The following is a 13,998-nucleotide window of genomic DNA, read 5'->3' as shown; positions in this document are numbered from 1 at the left end:
TTTTAAATCAGCCTCATCCCTCACAATCGAAGTGTGCGTGTCTTTACAGTAACAGATATGTTTGCTTTGAAAGATGTGAAAAGCAGAGGCTTTAAGGTTCAAACAGAAAAAAAAACAGTCTTTATTCTTTCTGACGCATTCCGTACAAAAATTCAATTTCCTGATTGGCTTGGCAAAACGCTCTTTTGGCAACTGTTTGCAAAAATCCACCCATCACAAAGGAGGAAAGATGGATTCTGGAAACTAACTGCCCCCCTGTCAAAACCATTCACGGGTCAAACTAAAACCAAATGCAAAAGTAAAGATAGCAGGACAGCTTGTCTGACAAAGTCTGTGTAGGTCCATGTCCTATATGCAACTGCTGTCAGACATTTCAAGTTTTTTTTTTTTGTCATTATACTGACTTTCTGCATGACATATACAGTGTTATTCTGACTATACAAAATACTATGCAGCCAGAGCAGCTGGCTGGAGGTGAGGAGGTGAAACATGGATGAGATGTGTAGACGAGAGGACAAGAGGATGGATGTTACCAGACTGATAAGCTACGGCTACAATATCAGGAGGTGAAGAGAACGTATGAACAGTCAGCTGGATGGAAAGGACTCCAACTAGTGGTCAGCTTGATGAAAGGACTGATGGGTTGTGTGAGACACAAGAGGTGGATGGTTATCCAGATGAAGCAGCAGTACAAAGGATGGAGGTGGGTAGGGATGGGGGGGGGGGGTTTGTGACGCCCCCCTCTGTGCCCTATCGGTCCATTTCATCCAGCAGAGGTGTGGCGTCTCCGGCGATGGACATAGGTGTGCTCTCGATCATGGGGCTGGGTGACGGTCGTGGCGTCATCCTCTGGGCTTTCTTCCGCCCCTCCGCTTCTTTCTCCTTCAGCCACTGCTCCGCCATCTTGCCCCAGTCCACTGCAGAGGCGTTGCTGCCGCTCGCCCTGTAGGTAGAGAGGACAGAGAGGGAGGTTTGAAAAACAGTGTATGAAAGGAAAACGAACTGAACGGCAAGCGGCTGCTTAGGTTCAACAGAACTGGTTGATTTGTTGCATACTGCAAAACAGGCACCAAGAACCGGACTCTGGGGTGGAAAGAAAATGGAGATTAAATAAATTGCTATTGAAATGGTCAAATTTTATCTCTTGTGTTTAAAACAATAGCTGTTGACCACACAAACCTGAGTTAACGAGGATGCTTTTTCAGGAAACACATGGTTAAAGTACTGTACTTACTTTGGCTGCTGCTGTGGCGTCCGTCCTCTGGATGAGGTGGAGGATGACGGCGTGCCGGACGAATGGCCGTGGTGACTGCTGTGATGGCCGTGGTGACTGTGGTGTGACACGTGTGGGTGCGCGTGAGAGTGTGAAGACTGCGGGGTGGAGCCGGGGTACTGTGGAGTGCCCAGGGTCTGCTGGCTCGGTGTGGTGTAGGAGTAGCTGGGTGTCATCATGGGCGTCGCCATGGGCTGCTGAGGTGTAGCAAATACCTGCAGTGGAGGAAGTACTGGTAATGAACGTGGCTCTGCATTACTTGAAAATACAATATATTTAGCCCCCTATTTACCATGATTATATAATGATGGAAAACAACCATTTTCCTTCCACAGCAGCTGTCAACATCAAACGCTGCACTTACATGATAAGCAGAGGAGCTCCCTCCTCCTCCTCCTGTGCTGCCACTGTAGCCATACTGGCTGGAGCCCCACTGTGCGGGGGTGGTGTTGGGGTTCTGGCCCTGGCCTGTGACTGCGGCGATGGCACTGAACATCTGAGAGGTCATGTTGCGTGGGAGGGCGTTGACAGCTCGTGTCAAGTCTAGGAAGGAAGGAAGGAATACATTAGGACGTAGTAAAATCCACTCACTTTGAAAATGTAGATTTGTGTGTGTGGAAGAGAGTGGGACTCACCTGCGATGTTGATATTCGCTGGGGTGGCGTTCAGGGATGCAGGTGTCCTTGTTCGGCTGCTGTTGCTGGGGGTGATGCCTTTAAGAATGGAAAAAATGTTTAAAAATAATCCGTAATATATTTCAGCTGCTGTAATATACACCACAAACAAGCTGTATAGTGCTTCCATACCTGGTACAGGCTCCTGGTAATGGTCCTTAAACCAACGGAATAGTCCGTTTACTGTGGGAAATATCTGTGAGCGGTAGCGGAAGCCATCTGGGGTGATGGTCACATACTCAATCCTAGGAAAAAACAAAATTGGCATGCTGACATTGAGTCATACAGGTAAATAAACCCTGTGAATCAAATATGTAAACTTTTAATAAAAAATGTCTTGGTAGAGGAGCAGCTGTGTGGGAGGGGGAACGGAAATCATGAGTAATTTGGCATAACATGTATGACATGACTCAAATTTGCAAATATGAGCCTCTGTAGTAACTGTGGACATTTTCATGTCACCATATGTCATGATGATTCATTTACGGAATTAAACAGCATCGGCTGCACCACCTTGAGGTGGTTTGAGGTTTGATTGAACATTTTCAATCAAGTTTTAAATGAGCTTCCACTGAAACCGGCCCAACTATTCAGTGTTTTCTACCTATGACATCAAAACAGTGAGAAGCCAGAAAACAGAGGAGGCTAGAACATTTTTGCTCACCGTGGTTTTCCGCGAGGCTGGTAGCCGAGTATGAACTTTCCTGGCAAGTCTTTACAAGCCGAAATAAAGTAAGGAATAAACGTGGGCTTCTCCCTCTTTGCCCTGATCAACATCTCCTCCATTTTCTATCAAAGAGAGAACAAGACCAAAAGAGGTATGAGGAATGAGCGGCACAACTTGTAGTAAAAGCAGGTAGCAGAATGTTATGTTATTCAAAAGAATACAGAATACTCAGGACATTAAAGTATATACCTCCTTGTTTCCTCCATTGCACTCCTGGAAGTACTTATGCCCCAGCAGATCTCGGGCAAACGATGCCATAGGCTGAATGAACCGAGCAGTGATTTCATCCAGATCTTCAAATTCCTGCAGAGAATGAGAACAACCTCTTTAAGAACACACAGCAGCCACCACAACACTGATGCTTCACCATAAATCTTCTGCAAGTCTGTGTGGGAACCAAAACACCGTGCTAAACAAAGAGGAGAAAACAGCTTACTTCATTGTTGATCCAGAGAGTGTGCCCTAAGCTGAATGCATTCTCTTTGCCTTCTTCTCTTACGTCCACATGCTGGTAGATACCGTCGGCCACCTACGAAACATCAGAGTCAGACCGGAATAGGTTGGCTCAAACAAATTCCTACATCAAAATTAGACAACTGTGTTATATGTCGTTGTATGGTGTCTATGTTTAATCACAACACTCATCACGTCACTTTGTTACCCTACATCTTTTTTCTCAATCTAGTCACTGTTGTATTTTTCCCTTTAGTCTTTGCCACCCTTTTGCACCACTCCATCTGCTACGTACTTTCCAGGTGACGGTGAGGTGGTTCTCTCCCTTGCTGCTGGGTCTGATGATCAAGTCTCCCTGGTCCAGGGTCTCCATCATCTTCTCTGCCTGGTTGAAGCTGATGTTGTGGAAGTTGGGGTGGGCAATAACACGTTTTATATATGCTGGAGAGACAGAGAGAATGCAGAGAACAGACATATGGTATAAGAGCAGAGATGTGGAAGTAAAAATTGTTGGTTAAACAAAGTGTATTAAGAGAAAAAAAATACCCACAAGAAAAAATGTGTACTGTTTTATTAGCTACTTCATTTCAAACAACTTCTATCGACCCTGTTGTTATACTAACGCGTTCGCTGTTGTTTCTTTTTAAGCTCCTCCTCCTGTTTTTGGTCTTCAGACTCTGTGTCAAAGTCATAGTAGCTGTCTTTGGGGAGTTTCCACTCATTGGCCTTGTCCATCAAGTCTGAAGTGCGGCATGTGAGGTCAACGCTGAATTTTTCAATGTCAATTTTCATGATACGGCAGTGAACTGTCATGCCCACCTGGTGCAGGAGAGAGTAGAGGAACAATCAAGTATTACAAAGGCGTCACAATAGAAAAGAACAGGACACGAAGGACAGAAGTTGGCAGAAGATCTATCATTTGGGTAGCGTAACAGCACCATTTGGGATAAAGCATCAGCAAAGCACAACATCCGATGGCGACAACAGACAGCACCTCACCTTAACCCTCTCTTCAGGGTGTTTGACCACTTTGTCACTTAGAAACTTGGTGGGAATGAATCCCTGGACGCCGTTATCTAACCTGGACCGCACCCCAATGGCCTGACCAGGACACGAGCCACTGTCAAAGTGATTCCACACCTAGAGCAGGGACGCAAAACAAAAAAGGATGACATTTAGTTGCCACAGTTTCTGTCGTTTACTAACAATAAGATACCAAAGGAGGAAAAGTCAGGTGCCTGGTACCTCGCTGAGCTCTGGGAAGTTGTCCTGCTGGCAGAAGGGACACTGCCACAGCCCTGTAGTATCGTTACGTATGGCCTGGTCGTAGCTCTCTCCCTGAGGCCGCCGGTGAGCGATACCAGTTACTATACTGGTGATCAGCTTACCTGGAAGAACAAAGGGGAAAAAAACGTCAACCATGGGCAAAAAACATTAACAACACCAGCTGCATTTCTGTTGTGACTGGTGCTGCACTCTGATTAATGCTCCGACTTCTTAGGCCGATGGTTTATAACTATACATTATTGATCTATGGTGATGTTTAATTCAAGAGATAAATATGTGTGCATTACCAATATAAAAGGTCTCTGGAGTCTCCTTTGTGAGAAGGTTGAAGACCTCCTCGGTGTTAGGGACTCTGTAGGGAACTCTCAGGTCTTTGTACCTGCAGCTCAGCTCTGCACGGATATCATACAGAGTAATTCCCTTGTTGCCATAACCCTACAGGGACATAACCCAAAAGAAAACGTTTATGAGAGGTGAGTGGATGTGAAACATGGCAAGTTTATTTTGGCTTCACAGGTTCCCCCAAACATACTGAGTTCAGAGTTTTCTGTTCTGTAGTATATTGTTTTTCAAGCTGTTTAAAATGTTGAACAGAATGCATGAAACACCATTAAAGTCAGAGCCACAACACACATGCTGACCTGTCTCTCAAGCTCTTCAGCAAAGGCGTCGAGGTCCAGATCTTTGAGACGTTCTGGATTTTCCAAGATTTCCTCCAGAGCTCCAGCTGGGTTAGCATCTTCTGCCGACTCGTCATACTCGAGTGCGTCCACAGCCATCTTACGAGCCCACTCGTAGGTCTCAGGATGGACACGAGACCCATCCAGAACCTCGATGTAGGAGTCCGTACTGCATGAAGAGGTTGAGAAGAAAGAACAATGCTGATTTTAAAAAAAAAAAACCTCACAACAGATTAAATGAGTCTGATAGTCTGGACTTGTCTGCTGGTGGATTTAGCACTGTGAGAAATCTGTATGGTCTCAGCATGTAACAGACCCCTACAAGGTACCAACCTGTCTCCAAGTGATGCAGTGTCGATCTTGATGAAACCAGCACAGTTGATAAAAACCTTGGGTCCCATGTGACACATTGTGACCAGCTGGGTTCTGTTTTCCAGGCGAGTGTTGTTCTGCTTCAGAATCTGCACGAATAGAAGCACCTCAGTGGTTATCAGGTCAGCGGATGAGCCACTAAACTCTCAGATATGACACAAGAACTTGAGGATAACTGTTCATATGCAAACCTTGAGAAGGTGGGAGCCCTTCCTTGGTCCCAAGCCACAGACATACTGGACCAGGCTCTGAGTGTGAGAATGGGCGATGGCCCTATTCACATCCACTCCAACCTCATTGACACGGTTGATGAATTCACAGTAAAGCGCAGAGAGCAAATCCTCCTTCACCACATGTTCCTGAGAAAAAAAATGGGTGATCGGTTTTGGAGGTATGCGTGGCATGTAGCTTGAGAATCAGGTAAAAAGCAGTTCCATTAGACGGAAATAAAAACATTAAAATTAAACACGTCCATGCTTTTCTTCCATCTCTCACCTGTAATGGGTGCAGTTTGAGGCAGAGAATATCATCGTCAGTGCTGCAGACCTGAGCATACTCCACCAGGGGATCCTGGATCTTTCTAGCTATTGACACAGCCTGTCGCAGCAAGGGAGGGTAATCCCTAAAATCAACCTGCACAGGTAGCAAGCAGAAGATCAGGGGAAAACGAAAGGTAGACGAGTGGAAGAGATCATTCGGCCACATCTGAAAAATACTCGCTATGGTTGACTGCCATTGATGCCGATGTGTCTGTGTATGGTATGAATGGTATGGTGAGGTGTTTACCTCAGACTTCTTGCTGTTCATGTACAATGTGGCCAGTTCATTGTCAACAAGTTCCACTCCCACAGCAGGCAGAGAGGACTCTTGTTCAAGCTCACTGATAGTCCTCTTGATGTCCTCCATGATCATTTGGGCGTCTCTGCATACACACAGAATATTTTTAACATTTACACTCCGACTCCCCTACAACCTGTAAATGTTTTTCAAAATGTGCACATGTAAATTTCCAGCACATACTAAAGAAACCAAGTATTTACCGGTTTTCTCCAGCAACAGCTACTACATGAGGTTTCTTGCTGGACAGAAACCTCTTGAGATTTTCAATGTCGTTGGCCTGAGGATGACACAAAAGAGCGATCCTTTCAGTGAAGTGTCCAGTGACACATTTTCCTAAAACTCTGAAGGGAACAGAAGAACATGTGTTGACTGCACTGAAGTACAGTTGGGTTCTCTGCTTATACCTTCTTCTCTCTCTCATCCTCCCTAAAAGCATTCCTCCTCTTCATGAAGTAGGGAAGACGCAGGAAGTCCACCACCTCTCCTTCTCCGTTGATCAGAGCACAGAAAACTGGTGTATCTCTGTCAGAGAAAAAGAGTGTATGTAAGAAACTATACTGTTACATAATAATAATTTATCTGGGGAAAAAAAAAACAAATACTGTGGGGCCCATACCTGCTGGGTGCATACGCTACACCTAGTACTCGAATGCCTTTGCCCTGACTCTCATCCATCAGATCGTCATCTTCCTCAACCTGCTGATCTGGCCTGTAAGGAGCCACCTTTAGCCAGTTATACAACCGGCGACAGCAGGACTACAGGAAGAAATGGCAAACAACAGAGTTCATAATGAGCTTTAAAGTTAAAACACTAATAAAACATACACTGTTCAATGACTGTAATTAATTTGGTCGCTAATTTCTCAAACGTGATATATGTGCCATGTTGACATGTGTGCATAACACAAAAATATAGTGGTACAATAAATGAAGACACTGCAAGTATCACAAATTACCCTGACAATGCTCTCTTTGGCCTCAGCGATCAGTTTGCTCTTGAGCTCCTTGGCCATCTGCGGGTAGAGGAACTGACTGAGAGCTCGCTCTATGGCTAAAGTTCGCTGCCTGTTCCACTCCTGCACCTGGTGACTGAACTCATCCCTGTAGTAGAACTGCTTGATCTCATCAAAGTATGTCTGGTCCCCAGCATATCTGAGGAGAAGAAGAGGGAAGACACAGAGAAGAAGCAGAGACACAAAGGAGTGCCTCAATATTACCAGACTCATAATTCAAAAGCCCTGTGCTCTACTGACAAGGATGTGGATAAAAAAACAAACTGCAGCCTGAAATTTCAAGAAATTAAACTCAGGAGACCTAACCTACTTATCAACCCCCTTTCCCTCCAACATCCAAGTTAAGTTTCTATGCAGAAGCTAAAAATGGCAACTGTTTGTCACCTAATATCCTGTGCTTGGTAAATGTTCTACGGCCCAAAAATGTACATTAAAAGTGTAGTTTAGTGTAAGTGGCCAGTCTCATCATTTGTCTGCCTATAATCATGAATTAACATATGGACTGAGAAGGTTCACCTGATGCACTTTTAGCAGACTGTTTTAGTTTATGGCTATCAGTGCTGTTACTGTACTTACCCTTTGACCCCTATAAGGTCTATACAGATGTCAATGGACAGCAGCCCTTCATCCTCTGCCAGGCACATCTTCAAGAACTGATCCCCATTCAGCTCTTTTACTGGCTTGTTCTTGAGATACTTGAAGGAGTAGGCAAAATGAGCCTCGTCTACCTCCTAATAAAAGTAAACAAATGGCAAGGCAGATTAGAATGGTACTCAGGGCACATTCTGCAAGTTTATAAAAACTTTTGCTTGGGATCAAATGTTTGATTTTTTGTTCTCTAATTTTTTGTGATTAAATGTGTCCATACCTTTTTGCCCTTCTTTGTAGGTTTGATGTTGATCTTAGCTCTCTCCTGAAAGGTCTGTCTGAGAACATGTCTGACCAGAGGTTCCCGAGCAATCTGCATGGCCACCATGTACCTGGTTCCTTCCAGCACTGCCTCCGGAGTGGTGAACTGACTGCACACATAATCTTTGGCCAGCTCCACGGGCTCAGCGGGGAATTGCTCTGTCTCGTGACGCTGGTAACTATCTCTCAGATTCTCTCCAAACTGCTCTGGAGTTAACCCAAACTTTTTAGCCAAGCCATCTGCAGGGAGGAAGAAACAGAAAAAGATGCTGAAGTGAACTTATTCTCATTAAAAGGGATGAGCCTATGTGGCTGAGATTAGATAGTGATACTAGAACACTGAGATTGTGTGTAAGGTGAAAAAAAGGAGACTAACCAAGTCCCACGCTCTGACAGATGCTGTACATATCCCTACGAGATGCCAGCTTGAGGTCGGGTCCTTTCTGTTCTTCTTCTTCTTCAACCTCCAATTCCTCTTCTTCACCTATAGAGACAGTCCATCAACATCAGTCATGTAGCAAGTTCTCAAATGCAAACACTCCGCACACAAAAGTTGTTTCAATTAGATCTGAACATTTCTGGAGCACCCGTCCATCATCTAATGAAATTGTCGGTTCAGATACATCCATCTTACCATCCTCTGACACTTCTTTGATCTTTTTGAGCCTTTTCTTGTTGGCCTTGGCAGCATTCTGCATCTTGGGGATATCTCGGCCATAGTAGAGCAGAAAGTGATTATACACATCGCCCAGCTCTTCAAGAGTCTGTACATCTTTCAGCCTATAAAAAAAATGAGAAGGTGGGCTTGAATGGGCAGTCACAACCAAATACAAACACAGCTCTCCAGCTTTATCAAGGCATACCTCTCCATATCTGCGGTGTCCAGAGGACGGATGCCATCAGCCAAAGGTTTGTCTGGGTCAGCAGAGATCTGCTCAAATTGGTAGGACTGCATCTTTTGAAACAGACGGGTCAGGTTCTGCTTCCGGGTCTTCAGTTGAGTCCACTGATGGGTGAAGGAACGAAAATGTATAATTCAAGAAACGAGAGGTGGAAAAATACGCCAAGATGACTGAAGTAAATTACTGATTTCTAATTATGTTTCATTTCTTTTAGAAGTGATAATTGTACAATTAGTAGTGTAGTGTACCCAGAGGATTGATGCTTTCATATTGACTCCAAACAGTGGCTTTTGTTAGTCTGTAACCTATTTCTTCTGTAAAAAAGCACTACCAACGTTACCTTTTCATCCCACTGCCACACCTTCCATAGGTCATTGATGTTCAACTCTGGTTCCACATATTCCTTCCGGTAAAAAGCTATGAATGGAACCTAAAAAACATAGCAACACATTTTGGATACCTTCTTAAAAGAGATATTAAGGATTGACATCAATAAAAGAAATAAAATGAGTTAAGATGAGCTCACTGTACCTCAAACTGTTGGTTCCTCATGAAGTTGAGGGCCTCTTTGATCTTGGCAATTGTGCTGGGGCCTTTCCTGCTGAAGTTTGTGGTTGTTCCCCTATCTAGATAATCTGTGCTCTCCTGTTTAGGAATATACAAAAAAGACACATTTGTAAAAATGATAAATTGCATAGATTTAAGTAAAATCTACAGGATTGTCCCAAGACAAGAATTTAACCTGTTATCATGGTGAAACATCCAGCAAAGTTTTTTTGTGCGCATTTTTATGAAGTGTGTATGGGAACGGTCATACCTGCATAGATATAGTAAGTGTGGAGAAGCCATGCCTGAAGATCCACTCAGCTTCCTCCTCCAGCTCATCATCCTCAGCAGGTTTGACTGGGATGGATCGTAACTACAAGGAGGACAAAAGAGTCCACAAGACAGGCACTCAGAAAGACAACATCAGGCAAACACAAAACACATTCCATGTTCAAGGATTAATGCCTCTCTTCTCCTAAAACACAGATTTACAAACACACACACCTGGAATCTCTCAGGCATGTCGGTAGAGCGGATCTCATTGTCCTGGTCGGTCATGTGACTGCTTTCCAGCTCACTGGGCTCGTAGATCTCAAAGATGCTCTTCCTCCCCTGCCTCCTCTTAGTCTGCTTCTTGGGTCGGTCCCAGCCCTCCTCATCCTGGTCCTCTTCCTCCTCCTCACCTTGGTCATAGGCATCTGCGTCAAAGTCAGCAAAGTCGAAATCTCCACCGAAGATCTCCTGGGCCTCCTGGAGGGCTCTGTGGGAGGATAAACAGTGATGAGGAGAAATGGAAGTGATTATGTATTTTTCTTTAATCATGTCTTAAAACAACTTGCCATTTTATGTTTGTAGTCTTATTGTTTTCTTGAGGTGACACTTGACCACTACTGGATTACTTACTGTATAACACAAGGGAGGTGAAAACAAGAGGGAAATAAAACAAGCTTCTTGTCCTACAGACTAGATTTACTGTATAAACTACAACACTCACGCGTCTGTGTATCCTGAAAACTTCTTGCCCCTCTTTTTGGTGATGGGTTGGCCATCATCATCCACAATGAAATCATCTATATCTGTGGAACAAAAGTAGATATATAAAAACTAATGAGTTTTTCCCCACTTCATGCAGAAATCATGTGTGGTAATGAGTTGAAATTACAACTCTTGTATTTCTTAAACTTTTTAGATAATTTAATGCTGATCTAAAAATCGTTCTGGCCTACCTGATTCCTCATCCTCTCCTTCTTCGTCATCATCTGCATGTTGGAGAGGCTCATCCACAGCCTCTCCTTCCTCCAGCTCACCCTCTCCATCCCCGTGAAAGATCTCATCGGCGATTAAGTCCTTCTCATCATCATCTTCTTCATCATCATCCAGTGTTTTTACACGATCATATTTCTTCTTCTGTGACACAAGACAGCATCAGTACAGCTGGCTTAAACATTTTCAAGTGCACAAACATGACATGAAAATGCTGGAAGTCAGGCATAATGTGAGAGGCTGAAGGTAAAATTGTAACTACACAGAGAAAATAGTTTTGAGAAATAATTCTTACCCTCCTTTTCACTTTAACACCCAAGTTTTCCTCAATAAGGTCAAGATCATCGTCATCCAGGTAGTCATCATAATCTGCAAAGAGGGGAAAGTCTCAGTCAGAGAAAACAACTTCAAAACATGTTGCAAAACAGGGCAGTTATTGTTTTGTGTGCTACATGGGATTATTTGGTGAGGAAATCAAAGGTTGAGGTATAGGCATGGGGGGAAAAAGATAGAAATCAGAATTGAATAATTTTTAATCATTTCATATCTGGCACCTTTATACCAAAATGACTCATCGACATTTGCAGCAGCCAACTGCTATTTAATTACTGTGCTCAAGAGAAAGGTAAATGCAGTTAAAACAACACATTCACTTTGCTTGATAATGAGATAGCGAAAATATGGCACAAGATTATACACCAACACGAACTAACATTAAGCGACACCTGCCCAGGTTAATGCAACCATTATGTGGGTGCATCTGGCTCCACAACATATGGAGCTGAAAGCAACGGGGAGAAAAAAAAAAGGAAGACACCTGATGCTTTGCTTGCCCAACAGATGCCACAAATAATGTTTATGGTCTATTCTCTTATTCTATCTCACTTTAAAATCTACAGTTCTGGACAGTCCAGTACAAAAGTAAGATCCAGAGAACTCATTAAAAAAAGCTACAACATGTAACTACACTACTACAGTAGGGCGATGCGTCATGAATCAACACTTAAATTATCAATTCTTCAGTATATTGGAAAATCACTTACTCGCATACCTGGAAAACACTGATACGAGTTAGGTATATTATTTCTGCTGTAAAAGCATTCCAGTTCAGCCTTTTCATCTGTGACTTATCATTACCTGCAACAATTCACAGTACAGCCTTTAAAAAACACCTAATGAACTTACTTCGCTTTTTACGACGATGCCTCACTTCCTCCTCTGAGTCACTCCCCCCTCCACTCCCACTTCTTTCAGGTTCTTCTTCATCCTCTTCCCCCTCCTCATCGCCATCATCAATGAGTCCGCGTAGATTTCCCTGCTCGTCCTGGTCCTCTGTGTTCTCATCTTCTTCCTCATCTGTTGAAAAATGACAACTAAGTAGTCTACACATCATACAGTCCCATCTCTAAAACACACACCCCAAATTAAAAACTTCTACTCTTACCGTCTTCCTCCATAAATCTCTGGGTCTTTTTAGGCTTTAGGTCTTTCTCTTCAAACTCCTCCTCTGACTCCTCGGCCTCACTCTCAATGAAGTCTGACATGACTGCTGTTCCTGAGAAGAAGGTCAAGATGCTGTTAGTAAACTTTCTCAACATCATCTGAACATTACTTTGTTCTCACAGGACAAACACATTAATTCATACCACATGTTCTTTAAGATTTTGGTGAAATTTAAATTTCCCTCCTTAACTTGCAGTTTCCTTTAATTTCACACTTAAGCAGCTCTAAGGTTGGAAACATTCTTAATCAGTCTTATTTTGCACTTACAGAGTTACTTATTTATTTATTTATTTATCAGCTTGGTCCAGCTCTTCATCAGTGTTATATAACTGGATTGTGTGAAATGTCCAAAACCCAAAGACAAATTTTTTGGCTGCACCATTCCAGCAAATGGAGATGTGGTACATATCACTTTATGCATCAATTTAAGTGTATTTCTTCAAATTTACCCTGACATATTTGGTATGGCAGGTCAACCATGCCTGCCTGGATGATTATGTATAATCTCTGTTGCCCTGTCACATAAGATATATGATATTATTTATTACGTGAATAATCTAAAGCAACTGATTATATTTTAGAGAGAAACTTTTGCAAAAGCCCGGATTTAAGCACGAAACCAATGCTCTTCTCCACATTCGCAAAATATGTTTAAAGTACATTATGTTATTAACGGCGTTAAACCACTTAAAGTTTAATTAACAATACCGTTTGTACAGTTTGTATTTGACGTGGTGGTCGTTTTCACTCGACCCCAGTGTTATAATCCTATTAACTTAGAATAAAACTAGAATTAGACGGCAAGGTTAAAAAAAAAAAAAAAAAAAAAAAAAACACACACACTACACCTAACAATGTCGCAATGCGCACACACACCACCGACGGCGATGACCAACCAAACACTTCATCACTTTCTTTCACTGTGATGATAGTTAACGTTATCCAGATGACAATTTTAAGATAGCCGATGAGATGTCTGTCAAAAAAGATCAAAATTATACAGAAAATTCTGCTCAATAACGTTAGCAGTAAGCTAGCAACACCAACTAGGCTATTACATATGTTGGCGATGAAAGTGAGCTAGCGAGCAACCTCTTGCCAAGTAGCAAGCATTTCATTTTTACGTTTTCCCTTTTGAACCATATGGTGTTTAACATTAACTAACCTGCCAGCAAAATAACAAACGAACCAAACGCGCCACTGAAGAAACAAATCAAGGCCTCTGAGCCAACTTCGCAGTCTAATGTTAGTTAAAGCCTGAGCACAGTGCGTTAGCCTAGCATTAGCAGTAACGACAACAACAGCTAACAGGTTTAGCGTTATTTTACTAACGGCTATTGGCTAAATACAATACTCTCAACATTTGAAACTGACCACGGTAAACTCGGACTTACACGTCTCACTGCGACGGTATATTCCGTAAGTATTTACTGCAATGACGGAATTGTGGTGTGTTTTGTGTTTCGGGAGCTTGTACTTGTGAAAATGGCCGAGAGCGAGCGGCGTGATGACAATTCCGGGATGCAGTGAGGGAACTTCCAGCCTTTTGAGCAGCA

General features: G+C 43.0%; 1 protein-coding gene across 1 annotated transcript; it reads right to left on the bottom strand.

Moving 5' to 3' along the window:
- Positions 1 to 346: 346 nt before the first annotated feature.
- Positions 347 to 13,955, bottom strand: supt6h (SPT6 homolog, histone chaperone and transcription elongation factor). Its single transcript, XM_041051363.1, has 37 exons — positions 13,837 to 13,955; positions 12,384 to 12,494; positions 12,125 to 12,295; positions 11,235 to 11,308; positions 10,903 to 11,083; positions 10,671 to 10,752; positions 10,181 to 10,436; positions 9,948 to 10,049; positions 9,662 to 9,775; positions 9,471 to 9,560; positions 9,092 to 9,234; positions 8,863 to 9,008; positions 8,605 to 8,712; positions 8,188 to 8,468; positions 7,896 to 8,050; positions 7,263 to 7,458; positions 6,923 to 7,062; positions 6,711 to 6,828; positions 6,507 to 6,583; positions 6,253 to 6,388; positions 5,962 to 6,099; positions 5,658 to 5,825; positions 5,428 to 5,555; positions 5,056 to 5,263; positions 4,702 to 4,849; positions 4,373 to 4,515; positions 4,127 to 4,267; positions 3,751 to 3,946; positions 3,423 to 3,568; positions 3,111 to 3,203; positions 2,864 to 2,977; positions 2,612 to 2,736; positions 2,080 to 2,192; positions 1,909 to 1,986; positions 1,638 to 1,816; positions 1,235 to 1,488; positions 347 to 943 (listed from the first exon to the last, which is right to left on the bottom strand). Exons 2-37 carry the CDS (start codon positions 12,481 to 12,483, stop codon positions 751 to 753), a joined length of 5,235 nt encoding a protein of 1,744 aa, XP_040907297.1. The 5' UTR covers positions 12,484 to 12,494; positions 13,837 to 13,955; the 3' UTR covers positions 347 to 750.
- Between the last annotated feature and the right edge of the window lie 43 nt (positions 13,956 to 13,998).

This window comes from Toxotes jaculatrix, chromosome 12, assembly GCF_017976425.1.
Source record: "Toxotes jaculatrix isolate fToxJac2 chromosome 12, fToxJac2.pri, whole genome shotgun sequence".
NCBI lineage: Eukaryota > Metazoa > Chordata > Actinopteri > Toxotidae > Toxotes > Toxotes jaculatrix.
The sequence above is the reverse complement of the archived record's forward strand: the minus strand, read 5'-3'. Positions and strand labels throughout refer to the sequence as shown.